The 26,169-nt window shown below is 48.8% G+C and overlaps 1 protein-coding gene across 1 annotated transcript in view; it reads left to right on the top strand.

The window, feature by feature from the left end:
* Nucleotides 1-26,169, top strand: part of GALNT17 (polypeptide N-acetylgalactosaminyltransferase 17) — a 507,972-nt gene that overhangs the window by 360,440 nt on the left and 121,363 nt on the right. Inside the window, exon 6 of the mRNA XM_062179837.1 lies at nt 22,377-22,494. Coding sequence (XP_062035821.1) covers nt 22,377-22,494 — 118 coding nt within the window. The remainder of the gene's footprint in view (nt 1-22,376; nt 22,495-26,169) is intronic.

Raw genomic sequence — 26,169 nt, 5'->3', positions numbered from 1 at the left:
CTTTCTCTCTGTCTCTCTCTCTCTCACTGTCCACTCTGCCTATCAAAAAGAGAGAGAGAGAGAGAGAGAGAGAGAGAGAATCTTGCTGTGAAATCTTCCCAAAAACCCAGTGTGATCCAGCTACAAAATCCAAACGAGAAAGGGAAGTTGAACCTATTTGCAAACAGAACCGTTCAGTTACTTGCACGCCATTTGCATCTACATTACTGCTGCCCTCATACGAATATGCATGGAAGCCCTGTACAGAGAAGAGGTGTTTCCACAGGGCAACTGGTGAAGAAAGGATGCCCTAATCGGATCCACTCATTCATTCATTCACCACCCAACAGGTGTTTATGGAAGTGGCAGACATTGCATTAAATGCTACACCAGTGGGAAGAGAACATGGGCACGTGTGTAGAGCAGAACTGGACCTTGTAGATGGTACCTGGCCGCAGTGCGTGGCCAAATGCAGTCAGACGCCTGCCCTTGCTGGAATCCAGAGGAGGGACTCTCCCTTGCCTTTGCTGTCGATTGCTCCGTAACTCTGGGAGAAGTCAGTCTTCTTCAATAAAAGCTAATGATCATCTGGAGACTGCTATTAAAAGCGTCAAGGATGGAGATGGAGTAGGCTACGGAGATCTGCATTCCACTTTCCTGGCCCTTTTGAGAATTAAAATATACAGCAGATATTTTGCACGTAGACTCACCCAGACTCCTTCTGCCAAGGTTAATGAATCCAGGGCCGCATCAGATTTAAGATCCCAGCTGACAGATGCGTTGAGTCCCAAGAACGTAAACCATGGAGCCGTAAGAAGATAGAAATCAAGGCTGCGTGCCGAGAGAGAGTTGAAGGGGAGCAAGAATCTTGAGTTGTGCGTTGCAGTGTTCAGCAGGGGCAAATCCTTTCCCTTTTTCAAAGAGAGTCCACATTCCCAGAGAATGTTCTTTGTCCTCATCCTTTGGTCAGAGAGTTTCAATCAATAGTCAATGGTTGAGTTATGGTTTTAACCCATATGGTTTTCACCCTGTGCTGTGTCTGTGAAATTGACTCTGATGTAGTTCCTATCAGATTTCCTTTCCCTTTACAACTGGAAAGAAATGAATGAGGCATTGTGTCTCCTTCCATCCAGAATGATAGGCCCCAGAGTGGCAGGAGAGCTCCGTACCATGGAGCACAGGCTCTGCCCAGCAAGTCGGCGTTCCTGTTGGAAGCCAGTCTTGTTTTGTGTTTCAAGCTATGCCACAGCAGAGCCGCTCAGGCTGAGCAGATAGAGGGACTTCTTCAAAGCCCAGGACGGAGAGGTGCTTTGTGGCCTGTGGCTGTAGCTGACTGCACACTCCGGAGAATCTGTTGTATTCTAGCAGTTTCTGCCATTAGCACCACACATCTTCATTTCATTGGGGTGAATAGCTAGCAAGAGCGGATACAGCGGCGGCAGACTCCTGGCTTTGGAAGATTGCTTCTGATTTTCTCATTCATCATTGATGAGTGTATGATTGTGTGCAAGTTCCCTGAATCTACCCGAGCTCCAGTGTCTATAAGTTGCATCATTTCATATGTGCACCCATACTTCACATGGATGGAGGATCAAATGAATTAGATGAATTAACCTTATTTATAAATCAGAGAGCTATATTTGTAATAGCATTTCCTAATTTCCAGCATGCTGGCAAGGTTCAGCTTGCCGGCTGGTGTTTGTGTGGTGGAATCAAGCCTTGTTAGCCCCTAACCCCTTTTTCATATTTTCTATCTCTTTGCAGGCATTAAAGGTGATATCATTGACTCTATCTCTTTGTTCCATTTCTGTCTCTGGTGGGTTTAAGCTGCTGTTTGAGTTGATGTGTTTTAAATTCCAAAGGCTATATTTTTCATTTCTAGAAATTTTGTTTTGGTATTTTTCACATTTGCATGTGACCTAAAAATCAGAATAAATATTGATAGAAAATTGAGTGTCCACTTTTGCTGCATCAAAAGATTGAGACTGCCTATTAATACTATGATAATACCAGCTGTTAATACTTGGTGAGATACAAGTACAAGTTTAGCTATAATTAATACTGATCAGACAAACCACGATGTTCAATATTGAGATATAGCTGGTGGTTTTATGTTAATGACTGTTGCGTAAAATTAATAGCTCTTGAAATGGAAGGAACACCTGCTAAATGTGATGAGAAAATAGTGAGGTCTCCCAAGAATTCTTTATTTTTTTAAATAGGGTCATGTTCTTATGTTTTTATGTTTTTAATTCCTATTTTTATGTCTTTAACTACTTTGAACATTCTTTTTTTTATTATTTGACAGGTAGAGTTATAGACAGTGAGAGAGAGAGACAGAGAGAAAGGTCTTCCTTCCGTTGGTTCACTCCCCAAATGGCTGCTACGGCTGGCACTGCACCGATCCGAAGCCAGGAGCCAGGTGCTTCTTCCTGGTCTCCCATGCGGGTGCAGGGCCCAAGCACTTGGGCCATCCTCCACTGCACTCCCGGGCCACAGCAGAGAGCTGGACTGGAAGAGGAGCAACCAGGACTAGAACCCAGAACCCATATGGGATGCCGGCGCCGCAGGTGGAGGATTAACCAAGTGAGCCACGGTGCCGGCCCCTGAACATTCTTATTTCATGATCTGTGAGAGTTTTATGAGCTCAAGTTCTTGGAGGTTGTAATCTATTCTATCAGTTGACCCTTATTCATGGTGGATTGTTTCCTCGCATGTTTGTAATTTTTTTAAAAATTTATTTTATTTATTTGAAAGATAGCGTTACAGAGAGAGGTAAAGACAGATAGAGTGATCTTCCATCCACTGGTTCACTCTCCAGATGGCCACAATGGCTGGAGCTACACTGATCCGAAGCCAGGAGCCAGGAGCTTCTTCTGGGTCTCCCACGTGGGTGCAGGGACCCAAGCACTTGGGCCATCTTCCACTGCTTTCCCAGATCACAGCAGGGAGCTGGGTCGAAAGTGGAACAACTGGGACTCGAACCAGCGCCCATGTGGGATGCCTGCACTTCAGGCCAGGGCTATAACCCACTGCACCACAGCGCTGGCTCCGAGTGTTTATAATTCTTGTTTACACGCTCACCATCCATGGAGCTGTAGTGATGGACTCTTGGGTCATCTCACTCTGAACTGACTGTGTGTCTCTCTAGTGAGGTTTTGCATGTGCTCTTGGTCACCCCTGCAAGGTGTTGTCAACCAGAGCCTGCTTTTCTTTTCTCTTTTCTTTTCTTTTCTTTTCTTTTCTTTTCTTTTCTTTTCTTTTCTTTTCTTTTCTTTGACAGATAGACAGTGAGGGAGAGAGAGAGAGACAGAGAGAAAGGTCTTGCTTCTGTTGGTTCACCCCCCCCCAGTGGCCGCTATGGCCGGAGCTGTGCCAATCTGAAGCCAGAAGCAAGGTGCTTCTCCTGGTCTCCCATGCGGGTGCAGCCAAGCACTTGGGCCATCCTCCACTGCCTTCCCGGGCCACAGCAGACTGGAAGAGGAGCAACCGGGACTAGAACCTGGCGCCCATATGGGATGCTGGTGCTGCAGGCGGAGGATTAACCAAGTGAGCCATGGCGCTGGCCCCCAGAGCCTGCTTTTCATGTAAGCTTCCAGGCTTCCTGTTCCCTGACCGCACTGCTCACATAAACTGAAATCTCATGCCCAGAGCCCAAGAGGAGACAGACACATTTCCTTGTGCTTTATGTGTAGTGTTGACTTTCCGGATGCGGGCAGGCTGTGCCATCACTCTGCTGAGAGTCCAGGAGGTCCAGGTGGTGTCTTCCTAGCTGTGTGAGAGCAAGAAACTCAACAGCTCTCAGGGGCAGGCGTTGCTACTCACCTAAAAGCGTTGATGTTAGAATCAGATGGGATCGGCCGGCGCCGTGGCTTAACAGGCTAATCCTCTGCCTTACGGCACCGGCACACCGGGTTCTAGTCCTGGTCGGGGCGCCAGATTCTATCCCGGCTGCCCCTCTTCCAGTCCAGCTCTCTGCTGTGGCCCGGGAGTGCAGTGGAGGATGGCCCAAGTCCTTGGGCCCTGCACCTGCATGGGAGACCAGGAGAAGTACCTGGCTCCTGGCTTCGGATCAGCGAGATGCGCCGGCCGCAGCGGCCATTAGAGGGTGAACCAACGGCAAAAAGGAAGACCTTTCTCTCTGTCTCTCTCTCTCACTATCCACTCTGCTTGTCAAAAAAAAAAAAAAAAAAAGGAAAAAAAAAAAGAATCAGATGGGATCATAAAAATATGTGAAGCTCTGGGGCCAGCGCTGTGGGATAGCCAGTAAAGCCACCACCTGCAATGCCAGCATCCCACATGGGTGCCGGTTTGGGTCCCTGCTGGCTCCTCTTCCCATCCAGCTCTCTGCTATGACCTGGGAAAGCAGTAGAAGATGGCCCAAGTCCTTGGGCTCCTGCACCCACATGGGAGACCTGGAAGAAGCTCCTGGCTCCTGGCTTCAGATCTACTCAGGTCCAGCCATTGCGGCCATCTGAGGAGTGAACCGGTGGATGGAGGATCTCTCTCTCTCTCTCTCTCTCTCTCTCTGCCTCTGCCTCTCTATAGCTCTGCTTTTCAAATAAATAAATAAATCTTTTAAAAAATATATGTGAAGCTCAAGACCAAGAAACAGTTTAGGAATGGGAGCTGTTCTTGGTCAATCTCCCATTTCAGAGATGGGTAAACTGAGACCCTGCGAGCTCACTCAGTCCTGGTGCCATGACACAGGGCGCATCCTCCCTGCAAGTGTGGGCCATTAGCTTTCCCTAAGGGACACTCCTTCCTCTTGGAGGCACCTGTCCACGTTTGGGTAAATCTGTCTGCCTTTAATCAGTGGGAGAACTCAGGGTTTTGTTTTCGAATTTGTCTTTTTCTTAAATTCTATTTCAGACTGAAAGCCTGGCCTCTGACTTCAGCCTGCAGCAAGCAAAAAAAAAAAAAAAAAAAAAAAAAACCCAGGGTGGGCATTCTGTGCAGCACCTAAGTCTCTGGTTCAAGTCCTGGCTCCACTTCTGATTTTAGCTTCCTGCAGGTGATGATGGGTCCCTGCTGCTTCCCATATGAGAGACTAGGATTGAGCTCCATGCTGCTGGCATTGGCCTGGCTCAGACCTGGCTGTTGCAGGCATTTGGAGAGTGAACCAGTGTAAGGAAGAATCCTCTCTCTCTCTCTCTCTCTCTCTCTCTCTCTCTCTCTCCCTCCCTCCCTCTCTCTGAGTCTCTGCATTTCAACTAAATTGGAGGGGAAAAAATCAGCTTACAAAATAGAAGAGAAACCCAGTCTGAGAGAGGAGAGGAGAGATTATCACTGTGTTCATTGGTAATGAAAGCAATTTTCTCACAATAAAACACAACGAAAGCCATCTCACATAATGACATTCAGGACCCATTCTCCAGGCTTTTCTAAACAATCCGTTATTAGCCATATGCAATAGGGGCTGAAGCTAATTGTTTTCCCTATTTTTCAAATAAAGCAATGAGATGAGTTGTACACAGTGATTTCTTAAGGACACTTATGCTGCTAATAGCCTGTGCATTGATTTAGTCGAGAGCAGTAGGAAAGAGTTAAAAGTTCACAGAGACAGGGAACTCTGCTCATCTTTTTGTTTTCTTGAGTGGTGGAGATGCGTTCCTGTTGCATCCCAGCTGACACTCCCAGCCCTCTTTTCTTATGCCCTCTTGCACAGGGATTGTGTAGCCTTGGCCTTGTTGCCATGGGCCCTGCTGCTTTGTGAGGAGGGAGGAAGGAAATGGTGTTGTTTTACCAAAGTCTTGCTTTCTCAGTCATGTTCTCGGCCACTTGGAAAGAAACACCTAAGCCTCTGAATTGCTCATCTCCAAAGGGGCTAATTCCTGCCTGCCCCCGATACCCAGTCACTGTAGCAAAGAGTGACTTTGAAAGTGGGACCTACCACCCGTGGGGAAGGAAGGACAGCCATTCCACTGTCTGTATCACACTGTCAGTGGAAAAGAGTTTACACAGCAGGCCTAATTTATTACCTTTTTTTTCCGATTAAGGAGTAAAGCTCAGCTTAGTTGAATTAAACGTGATATAGAGTAAACTACAGATATTTTATATGCATAATTTGGTGAGTTTGAATATATGCACACAACCATGAAACAACCAAGCAGGGTGATAAACACCCATGAAGTTGCCTTGTGTCCATCTGGGGTTTTTTGTGGTTTGGTTTTCTGTTTGTGAGAAGAATACAGTATGCAATTGAAATAGTCTTTCTATATCTTATGCTTACAGTCCAGGGATGGCATCTAGGGACTTGGGTTTTTTGGCTTTTTTTAAAGATGTATTTATTTCTGTGAAAAGCAGAGTGACAGAGAGAAAGGGAAAACACAGGATTGGGGGAGAGATCTTCCATCCACTGCCCAAATGGCCACAACAGCCAGATCTGGACAAGCTGAAGACAGGATCCTGGAACTGCATCTGGGTCTCCCACAGGGATGCAGGGGTCCAGTGACCTGTGCTACCTTCTGCTGCTTCCCAGGTTGCACATCAGTAGGAAGCTGCATCAAAAGTGGAGGAGCTGGGACTCAAACCAGCACCACGATATGGGATGCGGGCGTCCCCAGTGGCAACTTAACCTGCTGTGCCACAACACTTGCCACCGGAAGTTGGGTTTCTGAGAATAGCAGCTTATAGCACCTAAGCTGTTTGTACACGTAGTGTGTGGTTTATGCTGAGCACCTGTTTCCTTCTGAGAGACTGCACTGTTGGTCCATGCCAGGTAGATGGGACTGATCACCTTCCCAAAAAAACCCTGGGTCCTGAGTCTCTGGTGAGTTTCCCTGGTGGACAGCATTTCACATGCATTGTCATTGTCACAGGTCCCTGCTGGGGCAGTAAGTGTGTCTCCTGTGACTCCACGAGGGGGGACCCTCGAAAGCTTGCACCTGCCCCCCCACCCCGGCCAGGCTTTATCTCATGCACATTCCCTTTGCAGGTTTTCCTTTGCAACCTTTTGCTGTAATAAATCAGAGCTATGAATGTGGATAGGATATAGGTGGAGTCCTGTGAGTCCTCCTAGTGGGTGAGCAAACCTAGAGAGGCATCTTGGGGCCACCCCTGACACAGGTTGTCACCAGATCTGAGGCTTATGTACAGCTCCTTAGTGTCCCTGGGGAATTGGTTCCAGGACCTTCTGTGGATACCCAAATCCACAGGTGCTCAAGTTCTTTATATAAAACGGTGTAGTCTTTTCCTATAACCTATGCAATCCTCTGATAAATTTTTTTAAAGATTTTTTTTAATTTATTTGAAAGAGTTACAGAGAGGCCGGCGCCATGGCCCAACAGGCTAATCCTCCGCCTTGCGGCGCCGGCACACTGGGTTCTAGTCCCGGTCGAGGCACCGATCCTGTCCCGGTTGCCCCTCTTCCAGGCCAGCTCTCTGTTGTGGCCCAGGAAGGCAGTGGAGGATGGCCCAAGTGCTTGGGCCCTGCAACCGCATGGGAGACCAGGAGAAGCACCTGGCTCCTGCCATCGGATCAGCGCGGTGCGCCCGCTGCAGCGCGCTGGCCGCGGCGGCCATTGGAGGGTGAACCAACGGCAAAAGGAAGACCTTTCTCTCTGTCTCTCTCTCTCACTGTCCACTCTGCCTGTCAAAAAAAAAAAAAAAAGAGTTACAGAGAGAGGTAGAGACAGAGAGGTCTTCCATCTGCTGGTTCACTCCCCAGATGGCCACAATGCCAGAGCTGCACCGATCCGAAGCCAGGAGCCAGGAGCTTCTTCTGGTCTCCCATGTGGGTGCAGGGGCCCAAGGACTTGGACCATCTTCTACTGCTTTCCCAGGCCATAGCAGAGAGCTGGATCGGAAGAGGAGCAGTTTAGACTAGAACCGGCACCCATATGGGATGCCGGCACTTCAAGCCAGGGCTTTAACCCACTGTGCCACAGTGCTGGCCCCTCCTCTGATAAATTTTAAATCATTTCTAGACTATTTGTATTACCTAATGCTCATACAGTGTAAATGCCATGTAAAGAGCTTCCATCCTGTACCAGGTAGGGGAAACGTGACAGCTGGACACAGGTCCAGTGCAGATTCAATGGGCTTTTCCAACATTCTCAATCTGTGGTGGCTTGGTTGAATTTGCAGGCCCAGGACACACAGGTGCACACAGGGTTGACAGTAACGCTGTGCATGGGATTCTGGAAGATGCTGAAGCCGAGGCAGGGCAAGAAGAATCATCCTAGAGGCGTCCATGGGCTAGGAGAGGACCACACCTCTCATGGACTCTGTGGTGCTCCTCCATTGTGTGGGTCACCGTGTGGCAAAGGCCAGAACCCACCCAAAGGTGGGAGGGTCAGGTGCGTAGAGAGCTGCCTAGGCTTGCGGGAGAGAGCCTGGGTCCAAGCCCTGGCCACACCACTAGCTAGAAAGTCATTACTGAGAAAATGATTTGTCTCCCTTATGCCTCGCTCTCCTCATCTTAACATGGGTGGTAGAAATTGTAGCGACCTTATAGGTTGGGAGGATCCAGGATACCACAGCAAAATGCCATAAGCCGGGTAACTTAAGAACAGAAATTTCTTTCTTGTAGTCCTGAAGGCTGGATGTCCCAGATCAAAGGCACCTGCTAATTTCAGTGTCTGATGAGGGCTCCTTTCTGATGTCTTCTCTCTGTTCTCCATGGCAGGAGGAACTAACCAACTACCCTGCACCTATTTTTTTTTCATAAGGGTACTAACCCTGTTCAGGAGGGCTCTGCCCTCATGACCTCATGAACTCCCAGAGGCCACACCTCCTAGTGCCATTACCCCTGGGGGTTCAGTTTCAAGTTCGTAACTGGTGTTAGCTAGCAGAATGGTTGTGGCAACACAGCTAATTTACTGACCTGCTGCAGGGACCCAAGGCATTGGAGGAGCCTGGGCCAATACACATGGACTGAAATCGTAGTACCGCCCACTGTCATTCATGACTTCAGCTCTGCCCATGGACCTGTGCTTGGATTTTCTAGCCTCAGCAGCAAAGGGAAGCCTGGAGGCAAGGGAGGGGAGACAGGAGATAATGATAAAACAGTTCATCTGCCCAAGGAGAGCCCCAGACAATGCATACTCATGTTGTTGAGAACTTCTGTGCCCTGTTGATCAAAGGATTCAGACAGGACCTAGAAGGACTTAAGCTGGTCCCATCACACACAAGGGACTTGCAAAAGAAATGGCAGGGGGCAGCCTGACAGAGGATTGGAGCAAAGGACTCCCAGAGGGGGTCGTATAAAAGAGGCATGGAGGGCGCCAGTGCTGTGGCCTACCGGGTAAAGCTGCCACCTGCAGTGCCAGCATCCCATATGGGCACCGGTTTGAGTCCCGGCTGCTCCACTTCCAATCCAGCTCTCTGCTATGGCCTGGGAAAGCAGTAGAAGATGGCCCAAGCCCTTGGGTCCCTGCAACTGTGTGGGAGACCTGGAAGAAGCTCCTGGCTCCTGGCTTTGGATGGGTGCAGCTCTGGCCATTGTGGCCATTTGGGGAGTGAACCAGGGGATGGAAGACTCTCTCTCTGCCTCTCCTTCTCTCTCTGTGTAACTCTTTCAAATAAATAAATAAGTCTTTATTAAAAAATTGGGGGGGGGGTCATGGGGAGATAGGAAGAGGCTGGATCACCATGCACCTTACGTGTCGCCCCCAGGAGTCTGGAATCCACCAGGCAGGTGTAGGGGACATGATGAAAGTGTTGGGACATAGCTGTGGTCTTTAGAAGGGTGGGATTGTCCTGCTTGGGTGCAGCAGCAACAAAGCATTGAGAATATTGCATGGTGACTGGAGGCAGAGCCAGCTGGCGTCACCATGCTTAGAATGGGTGTCCCGGCTCTTCTTCCCCAGCTCAGACCCACTTGGGAAACGATGCAGTTACTAAGGGAAAAGGCAGCAGTAGTCCTGCTTCTGTCGAGTATTGCTTAATTGTGTGTTACATCTGTAATTATCAATGAATCAGCCTCCTAGAGAAATCACTGCTGTATAGTTGTATGGCATTGAGCCAGGAAGGCAGTAAGGGGGTGTATGTGACAAACAGCTCTGCTCCCAAGCCTCTGAAGTCTCCCGGACCTCACGTGGCCTCCAGGAGTAGCCTCTGCAGCATCTCATTCTCTCTGGGGAGGCAGCCATGGTCTTGCTGTTACTCCGGTGAGTCTCCCGCACCGACATGGGCAACATTTTAAACATATTGCCTTTTGTTAGCCTATATATTTTTAAATAAAAGGTCATAAATGGATACGATTGAATTTTGACATTCTTATGGACATTAATCATGAACATTTAGTATTTTTAAAAACTTGTAACAGCTGCAGACACTTTATTATGGGAATATATGGGAATATGCTGAAATACACTTAACTACGTTCTTGTTGATAGAAATTTATAGGATTTTTAGTTTTTCGTTTTGCTAGTGTTTTTGTTAAAAGTCTTATACAAAATCACATTTCAAATGTCTGATTTTTTCTTTTTCTTTTCTCCTCTGGCTGTTTATAAGGTTTTTGTCTTCGTTTTTAAAGGTTTGATCAGCATACGCCAAGGTGTGGTTTCATTTTTATTTGGTCTGCTTGGAATTTGTTGAGCTTTCCAAATCTGTAGGTTGATACCTTTCCTCAATTCTGGGACATTCTTAGTCATTATCTCTTCAGATACTGCCTCTGCCCTGGGATTTCACAAACTGGTGTCAGACCTTATTGTTACATTCTCTATGTTGCTAACCTTGGTCTCTGTATTTTCCATCTTTTTGTCCCTCTGTTCTGTGTTCTGAAGTTTCTTCTGACTCATCTTCTAGTCAGATAATACTCTCTTCCACTGTGTCTAATCTATCAATAAACCATCAATAGAGTCATCTGAATGAACCAAACCTTTTGATTCTAGATTTTTCTTTCCTTTTTTTTTTTTTTTTTTTTTTGTTTAGCAAAGTTGCTGGGTCTTTTTGTATAATTTCCAGCTTCCTGCCAAAATGTTCGTGCTTGCATCTTATCTCCTTGATCATGGCCAACACAGATGCATGGCAGTGTCTGGTAATTCCCGTGTCTGGAAGTCCTGGGCTTCCCTTCCTGGGTGCTATTTCCACAGCTCAGATTTGGGCTCGTGACACCTGCTGCTGTTGGTTATTTGGGATGGTGTTTTCTTTATACTAGATATTGTAAGACAGTTCATTGGAAACATAGGATTGTGTTATCTACCGAGGATTTTGGTTTACTTCTGATAGGAGGAAGGGCAGGTCAGCAGTCCCCCCCACCACCACCACCTCTTAATCAGTATTGGGGATTTGAGGTTTTCCAAGCCACACAGAGCAAATGCAGTGGACTTGGAGGTTGTGGGAGGTCAGACCGATTCCCAGGGTGTCATTACTCATAAGGATAAGCTTCCATTCCTAGCCAAAAAAATATAGGATGTTTTTTAACACAGTTGCAAATCATTGGTGGACACTGCAGTCCAACTTTGGACTCTGGTGTTTTGAAGTTGCCAGAAATACAGCTCAGCTCCCCTTTGCTCTCTGGCTTGGAACTCTCACTCCGGGGCAGAAGCAACCGCAGAGCTGGGCATCTTCCTGTCTCTGCGTTCTAGTCTCCACTAGATCTCAACACAATAATGTTCTTTTTTTTTGCATATATTTTTTTTTGAACCATCAACTTTTTAATTTGCTTTCACTGGAGAGAGAAAGAGATGGAGAAATATCTTCCGTCTGCTAGTTCACTCCCCACATGTGCACAACAGCTGGGCTGATCCAGGTCAGAGCCAGGAGCCAGGAACTCCATCCAGGTCTCCCAAGTGGGTAGCAGGGACCCAAGTATTTGAGCCATCACCTGCTGCCTCCCAGGATATGCCTTAGCAGCAGAGTGGAATCAGAAACCGAGCCGGGACTCAGATCCAGGTGCTGGATACAGGATGTGGACCTCCGCATCAGCACCTTGTAACTGCTGCACCAACCTCCCACTTCCATTTTGTGCATCTTGCACGATGCTTGAAAACTTTTACAAATTGCGTCCAGCTTCTTCCTTTGTGTCTGGTTGGGAAGTCGGTCGATTGGGACATTCTCAGAGGCAGAAGTCATTGCCATTCTGCAGAATGAATTCCTGAGAGTGGAGTCTCTGAGTCTAAAACATGCACATTTTTAAAACGCACGAGGCGGATTGCCAAACTGCTCTCCAGGAAAGTTGTTTTTCTTATGTAAGCGCTTCATTCATTTTGTTGTTTTTCCAGGTCTCTCTTGGCATTTTAGAGCCCTTGCATTCCTCTTCACACCCTGACACCTGTGCACAGTTTACTTGTTAGTCTCCACTGAGCCATAAAGAAGAGTGACTTTGTTTTTTCCATTTTTGACTTCTACTTGCCTGGGCCCTCACATTCACAGGGGAGGGAAAGTTCCATCTCTTTCAGGACAGCTGTTCAGTGACATTGAACTTGAACAAGCTGCGGTTCCCCTGGAGCACCCCGGAGCAAGGGGGAGCTGGCACAGCTATGCAGAGATGGGAGATGACTCTGGTGCACCCCTCCTCTGTGGGTTCACACCTCCCACCTGTAGACCTATGTCCCCTATGTACGAAGGTACTGCAGAAGTTCATGGAAATGGAATTAAATGATAAGTGTAGGAGCAGGCGTTTGGTCTAGGAATTCAGACACCTGTGTCCCATATTGAAGTCCCTGAGTTTGGTTCCTGACTCTGACTCCTGGCTCCAACTTCCTGCTACTGTAGATCTTGGGAGGCAGAGGGACGGCTCAAGTACTTGGGTTTCCACCACTCATGTAGGAGACCTGGATTGTATTTCTGTGCCCTGACTCTGGCCCAGGCCCAGCTCCCACTGATATTGGCACTTGGGGATTGAACTAGTAGATGGCATCTCTCTCTCTCTCTCTCTCTCTGACTCTCTCAAATAAATAAAAATTAAGATTTTTTTAAAAAGATAATGTCATTTTCGTGCAAAAAAATTGAAATTCATGCACATAAGGCATCTTCAAAAACTTCATGATACATGCTATTAAAAAAAAACTATGCATGGATTTCAATATTTTTGCACCAAAATGAGCTTTTTCTTTAATTCTGTATCTTTGCACAATCTTTTGAACATCCCCTGGTATTCGTAGCTGAGGTCTTCGATCCTGTTCCAGCTCCAGACATAATATCCACCCAATCCACTTCCTATCCCTGACTCTTCTTTTTTTTTTTTTAAAGATTTACTTATTATTTATTTGAAATGCAGAGTGACGGAAAGACAGAGAGAGGAGAGTGAGAGAGAGAGAAAGATCTTCTACCTGCTGGTTCACTCCCCAAATGGCTGCAATGGCTGGCGCTGGGTCAGGCTGAAGCCAGGGACCTGGAACTCCATCCAGGTCTCCCACGTGGGTGGCAGGGACCCCAAGCACTTGGACCATCTTCTGCTGCCTTCCCAGGCACATCAGCAGGGGTCTGGATCAGAAGTGCAGTATCCAGGACTCAAACGAACGCTCTGATGTGGGTTGCTGGCGTCACAGGCGGCAGCCTCACCTGTTTGCAGAACCGCTCACCCATCTCCCTGAATTTTCCCCAGAGCAGTAAACAAGGCTAAAACTCCCCCAGGCAAGGCCTGCCCTCTGTCTGTCTTCCTTTTTCTGCAGACTTTGCTCCTAACCCATGAAGAATCCACCTCCTTGGGGACTGGAAACTTCCTGCTGGTTTGCACTTGAGAAGCAACTTTAAGAGTATGGACCAGTCACATTAGCGAGTCTGGGAGTGAGCCCAGGCCCAGGTCCCTAACGCATCCCAGGTCATCCTAAGGTGAGCCAGCTCCCAGGTGAGGCAGCACTGAGCCATGGCTGTGTCACAGCTCCCTGATTTGCCATCTCAGTATGTCAAGGAAGGCACTGGGGTTTAGAAAATGCTCTTCCCTCTCCGGTGCTTGGCTCACGCACTTGAAATCCTAGCTTGAGGGTAGCTCTTCAGAAGTCAGCCTTGGTTTTGCAGTCACAACAGCAAACTCTCATCCGCCTTAGTTCTTTTCATCCCAACCAGGACCCTCTTAACCCTTTTCAAGGCTACGACTGCATCTGGCGAAAGTAGACAACAACCAGGAGACAGAAGCTCGCTCATGTATTTCCAAATAATTTATCAGGTGATTTTATGTGGCTACTCTCTCGGAGCTAGTCTGTCTTGAATGTAGCCCTTAGAAGAGCCAGGCCATCAGAGAGCTGTGTTTTTGCTCGGGCCTCATTTTGGTCCTGAAAGCGAAAACTCTCAGTGGTTATCGTTGGGTAAGTGCCGTGGGCCAATGCTGAGGTTTGTAGAGACTGGTTGTGGAGCTCGTTGTAGGGGTGTCAGGAGACTGTTACTCAGCAGAGAAAGTTCTTTTATGTCTTAGTGGCCAAGTAAGTGTACTTAAAAAAAATCTTTGAGACACTAAAGATCAGTTCACTGATTCCTGATTCTTTTTTTTTTTTTTTTTTTTTTTTTTTTTTTTTTTTTTTACAGGCAGAGTGGATAGAGTGAGAGAGAGAGAGAGAGAGAGAGAAAGGTCTTCCTTTTTGCTGTTGGTTCACCCTCCAATGGCTGCTGCGGCCGGCGCATCGCGCTGATCTGAAGCCAGGAGCCAGGTGCTTCTCCTGGTCTCCCATGCGGGTGCAGGGCCCAAGCACTTGGGCCATCCTCCACTGCCTTCCCGGGCCATAGCAGAGAGCTGGCCTGGAAGAGGGGCAACCGGGATAGAATCCGGCGCCCTGACTGGGACTAGAACCCGGTGGTGCCAGCGCCGCAAGGCAGAGGATTAGCCTGTTGAGCCACGGCGCTGGCCAGTCCACTGATTCTAATTACAGTGGGTACAAGAGAGCTCAAAGATGAATTTGTGGTCTATCTCTGTTACATAGGTAATATATCAAACCCTGCATTGTGTATGTTGAACTTATCTTTGCCATCATTTTTCTTGCTTTTTTTATATCTTATTCTTTTTTTAAAAAATTGAGAAGGAGAAATAGAGATGATAGAGATAGATGATAAAATGAGAGAAATGGGTGGATGGATGGATGGATAGAAATAGAGAGGTAGACGGACAGACAAGATAGACTGACAGACTCCCATTCTTTGATCCACTCCCCAAATGCCCACAGTAGCCAGGTCTGGGCCAGGCCAGAGCCAGGAGCCTGGAACTCAACCCAGGTCTCCCACATGGATGGCAGGAGCCCAATTACTTGAGTCGTCACTGCCACCTCTTTATTGCATTAGCAGGAAGCTGGAATTAGGGCCTGGAGTTGAGACTCAAAGCCAGGCACACTGAAACAGGATGCTGGCATCTTAACTCAGTTTTCACCACAGGGTCAGATGCCCACCCCATCCTTTTACTCTCGATTATTGACTTTTAGTTTCATTTTATTGTAGAGTGCATATGTGTTGATAGGATATTGATGAACCTGCTCAGAAAAATGCCCCACTCAGCACAAACCCAGTCCTCTGTCTTTCGTCAGGGAACGCTGTCTTACTGGCCTCATGCCGTCTTCAAGGGCAAGAGAAAGATAACTCTTCTATCCATCGGTTCACTGTCCACATGACCACAACAGCCAAGACTGGGCCAGGCTAAAGCCAGGAGCCAGGAGCTTCTTCTGGGTCTCCCATGTAGGTGGTGGTGGTGGGGGGGTCCAAGCACTTGGGCCATCTTCTACTGCTCTTTTCCCAGGCCATTCGCAGGGAGCTGGATCAGAAGTGGAGCAGCCGGGACATCAATTGGTGCCCATATGGGGTGCTGGTGTCACAGGGGGTAGCTTAACCGGCTGTACCACAACTCCGGCCCCTATCACAGGAGTTCTGGAAGATGGAGAGGCATTATTGTCCCCTGTGCTGACAACAAGGAGCCTGACCCAGCTTCCAAGTCTTTCTCTGCACCTGTCTCCCTCATCCCTCTTTCACAGTCACCTTCCTGCTAGCCACCTCTACCTACCCAGTTGTCCACATGGAGCCTGTAGCTTCTCCCAGGGCTTTGAGGTCTCCAAGGGAGTTGGTCAGTTTTTCTGTAAACGGCCAGGCAGCACATTGTATAGGCTTTATGAGACAAGAGATGAAAAATCAAGGCTATTATATAGATATTTCTAAACAAGAGCAAAAACCAATTCCCACATATACTGGGACAAAATTCAAAATGCGGTAATAATGGGTGCAGTTTCTTGTGATTCAGGTCTACAAATGAGAAGACTTGAATTTCTCTTGGAGGGAGGGTTAGCATTTTACTTCCCTGAGGTTCAGTGTTGGGCATCATATCGATGATAATGGCTATGTATAAAAATCATGCTTCACTCTCTGGCCGGACAAAAGCAGGCAGTACGGTTTGCTAATGCCGGCATTAGCTCTTTCGTCTTTTTCTCTTTCCCAAATACTTACCTAACCATGGCTCACATCTCAAGATAGGTAACCTAGGGGCTGGCATTGTAGTGCAGCAGGTTAAGCTACTTAACGTGGTGCTGCCATTCCCTATTGGAATGCTTGTTCAGGTCCTGCCTGCTGACTTCTGATTGAGCTCCCTGCTAATGTGCACCTGGGAAGGCAGCGGATGATGGCCCAAGGACTTGGGACCCTGCTGTCCATGTGGGAGACCCAGAAGGAGTTCCTGGCTCCTGACTCAGCCTGGCACAGACCTGGTTGTTGAGGCCATCTGGGGAGTGACCTAGCAGATGGAAGATTCTCTCTCTCTCTCTCTCTTTCTTTCTCTCTTTCTCTCTCTCCTTTTCTCCCTCTCTTCCTGTCTCTCCCTATCACTCTATTTTCTGAAGAAATAAATATGTATTTTAAGAAAGATAGGGAACCACTTTTGTATATAACACACACATGTTTGAATATATGCATATATGAAATATTGATGACTGCTAATGGCTTAATGTATTTCCCCTTCACTGTGCTTTTACAAAAATACCTTTCAAAGGATTATTTGCAAATCAGCTCCCCAAAGCTGAAAGAAAATATGATTAGCAGAGAGCAAAAGCGTTACAAGGAGGAAATTGCCTATGGAAAACATCTCACTCAGAGAGCTCCGGGTCTGGTCTGTCTGGTCTGTGTTTTATTCAAACAAGCCCAGGCAGCCGCTGCCAGCCAGGGAGAGACAAGGCTGCTCCCGGCAACTTCAGTCCCCACTGGCGTTTTTGCATCTGTGAGAAATCACGCCCAGGAGAGACGAGCATTTCCTTTATCTTCCGAAAGGAAAGAGCTCAATGCCCAGACGGCGCCCTCCCCAATCTGCAGGAAGTTGCTGCTTCCCCGTGAATTATCATTTCATCGAGAGAGCAGAGCGCTACCTCCATTAAACAGCAAAGCGCGCTGGCCTTTGGGTCCTATTTCCTCGTGAGATCTTTTGTGTGCTGGCTATGGCATTTGATTTTTAAAAAGGCAGGGGTACTTACCCTTTTGGTATTTATATGTATAGCCGAGGCAAATGGAACCCTGAGTATTAAATTACTGAACTGCGCCAGTGGAGAATTCTACGGGAGCCAGCCAACTCCTTCCCCCAAATTATATTTTTAGTGTTTAGCAGCTGCATGTCCCCGGAAATCTTCAAAGTGGGACCACTTATTCCACCCAGCGTGAGAGCTCTTAGCTGCTGCCGGTTGTAGATGATCTGGTCTGGGAGGCGACACCACCAGGTCGCTCCCAGCTCCACACTTACTTATGGGTATCTGCCCCTGGCCACTTCCCGTCACCCTCTGCACCTCAGTTTTCTCAGCCAGGAAATGGGGCTAAGAATTATAGCTACCAAGTGGAACTGTTTGAGGATTCAAAGGAGCAACAACTTGTCCCAGCACGGCACAGGTACACCAAGGACCTGGCCAGCGTGCACACAGACCCAACATGTGGCACAGGTCCAGGGGGCTGGGCCTTATCTATCTCAGGGTGGGCTAAGAGTTCAGAGGGGAATGGGGTAGTTGGAGGTGAGTTTCTCCATACAGGTTTTTCATGGGCTTTCAAACCTGGAAAAGAATGCAGGGAGTAGGGTGGGGAGCAATACAGGGTCTCTTGAAAGAAGGCAGGGATAAGGGATAAAAATCCGATTTTATCTACTGTCAGGCAAGATCCTTGTGATGGCACAGGCAATTGAAGATAGCGATCGGAGAGCTGAGTGCCTGCAGTTGGAGGTCTCGGTTTTATTTTAACTGAGGTTGATTTTCTCATATGTTTTTTCTTTTTTTGCCATAATGGTTTGTTTTCCTAAAGACATTTGTTTGAAGGGCAGACAAGATTTGGGTTGATGGATGGGGTCTCTTGGAGGGCATTTCTGGAAAACGAAGTGCGAGGTCTAATTTGGGACACATTTCCACGGACAATGCCTAGGCCACGAAGGAGCAGCAGCCAGGGCGGGGAAGGCACAGGGTTGATGGCTGGAGTGGAAGTGAGAGGGCAGGGTGCCAGCAAGGAGGTGCACTTAGCTCAGAGAATACGAATCCATGGAAGGGTTGGGGGGGGGGGGGGATCTAGAACACAGATAGGCTTTGTCATCTGTGCAGGGCGTGGATTGGCACGGAGCTAGCTCTCCTGTCCCAGTGGGAATTCCTGGGGCACCAGCCCCCTCCTCACTCTATCTTCCTTAGCTCATCATTCTCTGTCTCAGCTGGCACTATTGTGTGTGTGTGTGTATGTTGCTTGTATTTTGTGTAACGGCAACAATGAAAGTGATTATTTTTAATTTCTGTTCTTCTCCTCTGTAATAGAGCTATTAGACTTTGGCAGATCCCTTAATATGATGATCATTTTTGAATGATCTCGAATGGAAACGTTTGCACGAATGGTGGCGAGCACAGTGGAGTTTGATAAAGGAGGCTGTAGGCTCACGTGTTTGCATCTCATGGCACCAAAGTGCCATCAGCTGTGGCTCGCACGGCTGAGCAGGTGCTGGGGATGCGTCGGAGCCCATGTGGGGCCACACTGCCTCTGTTCCAAAGGGAAGCCACCTCCTGGGACCTCATCTTGGGGACAGTTCTCACCTCTCCTTTCTTTTTCTTTTTTTTTAATGAAGATCTATTTATTTGAAAGGCAAAGTTACAGAGAGAGAAAGAGAGCGAGAGCTTCCATCTGCTAGTTCACTCCCTAATTGGCCACAACAACTGAGGCTGGGCCAAGCTGAAGTCCTGAGCCAGGAACTCCAGCTGGGTCTCCCCTGTGGGTGCAGGGACCCAAGCACTTGGGCTGTCTTCCACTGCCTTCCCAGGTGCACTAGCAGGGAGCAGCATTGGAAACCAGGCAGCTGGGACTGGAAGCGTCACTCTGATACGGGGTGCAGGTGTGACTGCACCTCCAGGCCAGCCGGCCACAGTGTCTCTTTTCCCCAGTCGCCGTCAGGTTCTTCCTGGCACTGTGGAGCCTGACCTTTAGGGTCACAACAGCGATAATCATTCCTTCGACATCTCTGATACCTGCAAAGCACCCGTACTCTTGGGCTTCTGACAGCCCACCCAGGATGCAGGCAGAGACATGGCTTGCCACCAGTGGCTTCTCATGACCTCCTCGTGCCAGCTGGGCAGCTGTCCAGTCCTGGCCTGGCTTTAATGAGGAAGTCTTCCGAAGGGGTCCTTGCAGTTCTATGGTGAGCAATCCCAGGACTTCTGATATGGATGGTGAGCATCCCAGGACTTCTGATATGGATGCTGGCTGGAGGTGCTACACGGAGCTGTGCCTGGCAGGGCACAGAGTGGGGGTGGAGGGCAAGTCAGCTGGTGAAGGCTTCTCTTCTCCCCACCCACAACTGGAAAACAGCGCCTGGACACAACTGAGTTGTGCTAAAACATCAGACCACTTGTCATGGAAAGATGTCATTTGAAGGGCGCGTTGAGGGGGCCCTGGAAGGAGGGAGCAGCCTGTCTTCTCCCCCTTGGCAAAGACAAGGAGCAGCTGGGGATCCTTGCCTCCCCTCCTCCCTTCCCTCCTCCCGGCTTCGTCCCCGTCTCACTCTCCCCTTCCTGTCTCTAGCTCTTCCTTCTCCTCTCCCTCCTCCAGCCCCAGCTGCCTCCCGCTGGGTCCCTGAGACATCAGTCATTCATTTATTCAGCAGTATTTAGCGAGCGCCTGCTGCTCTGTGTCACGCAAGCCACCAGCTCCTGGGAATACAACAAGCAGTTACAGGGATGACTTCTCTGCTCTCGAGAAGGAACTTGACACGCAGCGAGCGAGAAGCCGCCCCAGGATGGTTCTGCTGGCACACACACCGATCCCCTGGGTCCCAGCTCTGTGAATCCAACACCCTGATTCTGAGTGGGAACCAGGAATCTGCATTTCCATTTGGGGGGGGCAGAGCAGGGACACAGAGAGAGAGAGAGGCAGAGAGACAGAGACCTTTTATCTCCTGGTTCACACCCCAGATGCCCTCAACAGCCAGGCCTGGGTTAGGCCAAAGCCCCAAACTGGGAACTCACTCGCATCTCCCATGTGGGTGACAGGGACTCCATCACCTGCTGCCCTCCCCTCCTTCCTCCCACGCACTCTATCAGGGAGCTGGATTGCGGAGCAGAGTTGAACCCAGGAACTTGAATGTCCTAAGCGGTGTCCCACTGCTGTGCCATACTCCTGCCCTGGAATCTGCGTGATCTGAGGAGCTACCAGCATGACACTGGTGCAAGTGGACGCTGGGGAACCCTGGGAGTTCTTGTTGCTTGACATTCTCTGTTCTTGCCTTGGAGGGATTAGAAAGCAGAGTCTGGGAACAGGGTCTTAATCACACATGCTTGTCACCATCGGATGTCTTCAGGCCCCAGGCACAGGCTTTGTGGAGGGTGGTCTGCCTTAGCAGCATCTCTTGTTGTGCTTACAGTTACTCTAGAAAGCAGAGTTAGCACCAGGCCCTCCCCCCTGCCCAGTCCTCTCTCTCTCTGCAAACTCCACTGAACCCTGGAGTGCTGCTCTCTGCCCCAAGCAGGAGTATGACTAACGTGCTTCCATAGCTTGGGCAGACCCTGGCTTAACTCTCCAGGAATGAATCTTCCTGTCTTTGGCCCCTTCTGGCTATGTGATGCAGCTCCGAAGTTTCTCTGGAGCCCAAGTAGGAGAAGGGAACAGCATATGTCATTGTCTCCAGCTCCCAGGACTCAAAACCAAATCTAACACCATCCAAGTCAACAAAGACTGACCCAACAAGATGCAAGCCCCTTCATGGGGCTGTGGGCTGTGCTTACACGAGGCACTGTGTGAAAAGTGCTTTGCTCATCTGTTGAAATCTTTACTTAGTATATACTACGTTGATCTTCTGTATATAAATAGAATTTAAAATGAATCTTAATGAAGAATGGGATGGTAGAGGGAGTAGGAGATGGGATGGTTTGCAGGTGGGAGGGTGGTTATGGGGGGAAAAACCAAGACAACCCAAAAGTTGTACTTTCGAAATTTATATTTATTAAATAAAAGTTTTAAAAAAAGAAAAGTGCTTTGCTCAATAAATGGTAATAATAATAATAATATTCTATTTACTCTTAGTCATTTGTCTAAAGTATATCTTGTGTATCTTCTCCAGCACCAACAAAATTCATGGTAGCTACTGAGAAAATATTTGCTGAATTTTTCACAGTGATTTGTACACCTTGAACATCTAGAAACAGGGAGAAGGGCACAGTAAATGGTTTGTTGATACTACACTGTAGCGCATGCTGTAATACAACAGGTAGTAAGTCTCTCTAGTATCCAGCATGGGCGGTGAACACTCCCAAGCAGCACACAGAATGGCAATGAACTTGGTGGATTAACGCGGCATTTCCATCCGTCCCTGCATAGCCACCCATGTGTCATGTTGCTCCCCTTGGCTTTTGTCTCTGATTGTCATTGAGTCACCTTGTATCCTGAGCCTACCCAAGAAGAAGCCATCAAGGGTATAAATTTACACAGAGGTAAAATACAGACTTGAGGTCTTCTCCTGTCCCCCGCCCAGACCCACTCTCCTTGGGTGGGGGTAAGGGGTCTCTCTGCCATTTGGTAGTGAGTGATCCTTTTGGGGATCCGTTTGCCTCTGAGTCTCCCCGTGCAGTAGCAAAGCACCCTGATTCCCTTCTCCCTTCATCGTGTCTAGATTGCGCCTTCGTTTCGGATCTTCCCCTTGCTGGCTTCCCTTCATGCTAAATCTCTTCTCTCTGGGGTACGCAATGGATGCATCTTATTTCCCACCTCTGCACTTCTTTGAGACTGCCGTGGACCCCTATCCTGTCCCTCAGCTGCCGCCAGAGTGCAGTGAGGGTCACCTCCCACGTGTACAGACCCCAGCAACGCCTGAGACCAGTCCTCATCAGGCAATCTACAAAGAGGCTCATCCCTTGGCATTTCTGGGACCCCAATGGTTTTCTTTTTGCAGCTAAAAGGTAGCCTCCTAGAGAGGGGGCCGTGGGACCGAGGGCCTGCAGGGGAGTGACCTGAGCCGCTGAAGCAGAACCCAGTGCCTGTCACTGTGGTGCCTGCAAAAGGGCTTCTGGGGCTTCAGGTACCACAGCTCAACTTCTTCCTCTCTCCCACAGGACACCTGCCATGATTGGCTGCTCGTTCGTGGTCAACAGGAAGTTCTTCGGGGAGATCGGTCTCCTGGATCCTGGGATGGATGTGTACGGAGGAGAGAACATTGAACTTGGCATCAAGGTGTGTGGCATGGCGGCCCTGCTTTTGGCTTATTCGTGTTAGTGCACAGAGCTGCGTGGTCATCCGTGAGGTGTATTTAAGGCTTTTTAAAGCAGATGAGTGGCAGATTCCTCTCCTCCTCCGCCGTTCCTGGGAGGGCGTCCCAGCAGGGTTGTCACTCATCCTATAAGGGGGGAACCTGGGCCTTTTGCTCTCTGAAGATTGACACTTGTGTTTCCCCCCTGAGTGGCCTACTCTGCACATGAGCCGGAGAGCCCAGTTCCTACTCACATCCACTTTTGTTCTGGCCTTGAACTTTTCCTAAAGTAAGTGATCTCCTGAAATTAATATTTCCATCCTATGTATTTTAATGGTTCATCGACATCAGAGAATCCTGTGGAGCCAGACTCGGGGGAAGTACCATGTTCCGGGGGGCTCAGCATTTTCTCATACATGCTTTGGGCAGGTGGTTGATGGGATAGGGGAGCCAGGGAGAGTAGAGGGGCTGTTAGTGGGGCCCCCACCCAAGCCAGCTATGGATTCTGATTAAGATTTTATTCCAAAAAAAAAAGTCTTCATTGTAAACAAACAAAAGTTGGAAACCACTAGTGCATTGCAACTTCTTCATCAGAGAGTGATCAATGTTAACCCAGCAAAAAAGACAGGGGGCTCCTTTACCACGTGGTGACACAGATTCTCTGCTGGACCACATTTTAGTAAGGCTCCTGAGTCTTCCAGTCGGTTCATTGGCACTTTTCTTTGTGAGATCCAGTCTCTGTAAGAACCCAGCTAAGCCAGTTGAGCAAGGAACCCCCATGATACCTCCTCATCTGCCTCCCCCAGGTAACGTCTGGCCACCTGGGCCTGTCTTCAGCAAGAGTCTCTAGAACCAGAGTCCTGGCCGGCGCCACGGCTCACTAGGCTGATCCTCTGCCTGTGGCACCGACATCCCGGGTTCTAGTCCTGGTCGGGGCTCTGGGTTCTGTCCCAATTGCTCCTCTTCCAGTCCAGCTCTCTGCTGTGGCCCGGGAGGGCAGTGGAGGATGGCCCAGGTCCTTGGGCCATGCACCTGCATGGGAGACCAGGAGGAAGCACCTGGCTCCTGGCTTCAGATTGGCGCAGCACGCCGGCCATGGCCGCCATTTGGGGAGTGAGCCAAAGGAAGGAAGACCTTTCTCTCTGTCTCTCTCTCTCACTGTCTAACTCTGCCTGTCAAAAAAAAAAAAAAAAAAAAAAGAACCAGAGTCCTCCTTACCCTTCATACTTCCTCTTTTTTTTTTTTTTTTTTCTGATAGGCAGAGTGGACAGTGAGAGAGAGAGACAGACAGAAAGGTCTTCCTTTTGCTGTTGGTTCACCCTCCAATGGCCACCATGGCCAGCGTGCTGCGGCCAGTGCATCGCGCTGATCCGAAGGCAGGAGCCAGGTGCTTCTCCTGGTCTCCCATGCGGGTGCAGGGCCTAAGAACTTGGGCCATCCTCCACTGCACTCCCGGGCCACAGCAGAGAGCTGGCCTGGAAGAGGAGCAACCGGGACAGAATCCAGCGCCCCGACCGGGGCTAGAACCCGGTGTGCCAGCGCGGCAGGCAGAGGATTAGCCTAGTGAGCTGTGGCGCCGGCCCATGCTTCCTCTTAGTCTTTCCATCTGCCACCCCCTCCCTGTTCCATGACTGCATTCCACTTGTCCATGCCTTATTCCGACTGTAACCCAGTCCGTCTCCTTCACTGTGAAATCCCATAGCCATGGTCCCTATACCTACCGCTGTAGTCTCGATACACCCATCACGATGGCCCTGAGCGAAGTCTGCCTCTTTGTGCTTAACAAGTGTCAATGAAGTCTTTGCTGCAGCACCGGTGACCACTTAGCAGTGAACTTGCTTCTCCTGTCTGGTGCATCTTCTGCGCCTGTGAAAGTGCTGGGAGGTGACCGGGCTGCACGCAATCTCTGGTCCAGGACCATTGCGTAATTGAGCCCCTGGGAAGCAGCCTTATTGGAAACAGCTGGGAACAGAACAGACTGTAAGGGTTCAAGTTCAATGCCATCCCGTTGCAGTCTCATTTTTATTCTGCCCAGGCAGGTCCCCGGTATCAAACCCCTACTCCCTATGGATTGCATCTGCTCTGTCTAATTTACTTTTATCCCTAACTTTCCAATACTTTTAAGGCACTTGTTTGGCCCGCATCTACTCTTTTTTATTTCCTATTTTGAAAAGATTTATATTATTTTATTTTATTTTTCCCTAGAAACCTTTTATGTAAGGTATACACACTTCATGCATTGCCCTGTCTACTCTTGATGTCTCTGTGGGAATGAAATGAAGGTCCTGGCAGTAGGGCTCTTCCCTGGGTCCTAAAATCGCTCCCTCTCGGATTCCTGCAGGCTCCTGCTTTTGTGGGTTCAGCCCCAGGCTGAGTTCTTTCCACAGTGGAAACTGCATAGGATTTCTCCCACAAGCTAAGCAATCACAAAGCCTCAGACCTTGCTGATGTGTTTGTCACCCATGAGTTTTTAACTGAATTGAAGGGCTGGGCATGTGCAAAAATTTGCATTTCAGCCCCAATCCCATCTTCCCATTGCTCCTTGTGATTTCCTCCTTGTTTGTTTGTTTTTGTTTTTGTTTTCCCTTAGCACTCATCAGGTTTAATAGACCATAGAATTCACTTGGCTTGTGGGTGAGTGTGTGTGTGGGGTGTGTGTGTGTGTGTTATTTTTCTTTCCCTTTCCCTCACTAGATCACAAGCTCTATAGGACACAGGTTTGTATTTTGTTCACCTTTGCCTGCCAGCCACATGTGGTCCATGGCTCAATCAGAATTTATTAGATGAGCGGTGGGTGTGGTGGCACAGTGGGCTAATCTACTGCTTGGAGTCCTGGCTACTCTGCTTCCAGCCCAGCACCCTGCTAATGATTTTCCATCTACCATGCCCCACCCTGCTCCCTGACTATAAATTCCACTTTCCTACGTGGTATTCAGGGTTGAGCTAACTCTTTGGAAGGCAGAAGAAGATGGCCTAATGACTGGGGTCCCTGCCACCCCTGTGAGAGATCCGGATTGAGCTTCAGGCTCCTGGCCCACCTGAGTGTTGCAGACATTTGGGAAGTGAACCAGCAGATGGACAATCTCTCTCTCTCTCTCTCTCTCTCTCTCTCTCTCTCTCCATCCTTCATATCAATAAATGTTCTTTTTTTTAATAAAAAGAATTTGCTAGATGAAGGATTGAATAAGTACACTGGAATACTAACATGAGTAGGGGCACTGAAGTGAGGGACAAGTCAGATTGGGGTGGCTCAATGGCTTAATGAGAGGAGAGAATATACAAAATCCACCTAATTTGTTCCAAGTGCTTACCTGAGAGAGGAAGGAGCTGTAGGAGGTCCTGCTTAGGGACTATGGAGCTTTATTGCTTTTAATGTTGTTTTTAAGACAAGAGGGATTTGAGCATCTCTATAGGGGGTGAGAAGGCAGGCACCCCTTCAGGGTGAAACAGTACCCTGACAGGAGAGGGTGATGGAGAGGGCACTGTCCCTGCAGGGGGGGGGTTAGTGCAGGTGGAGAGATTAGTGGGGGCAGGAGGGCGCTCCCAGGTTTGTCACTGCCAGCTGTGCTCTGGGGACAGCACAGATGGTGACAGCAGAACTCGTCATTCAGACCCACGTGGAAAAGATACTCATCTCCCCCACACTCACAAAGGCCTTT

Source organism: Lepus europaeus, chromosome 21 (assembly GCF_033115175.1).
Source record: "Lepus europaeus isolate LE1 chromosome 21, mLepTim1.pri, whole genome shotgun sequence".
In the NCBI taxonomy this organism is placed as follows: Eukaryota; Metazoa; Chordata; class Mammalia; order Lagomorpha; family Leporidae; genus Lepus; species Lepus europaeus.
The sequence above is the reverse complement of the archived record's forward strand: the minus strand, read 5'-3'. Positions and strand labels throughout refer to the sequence as shown.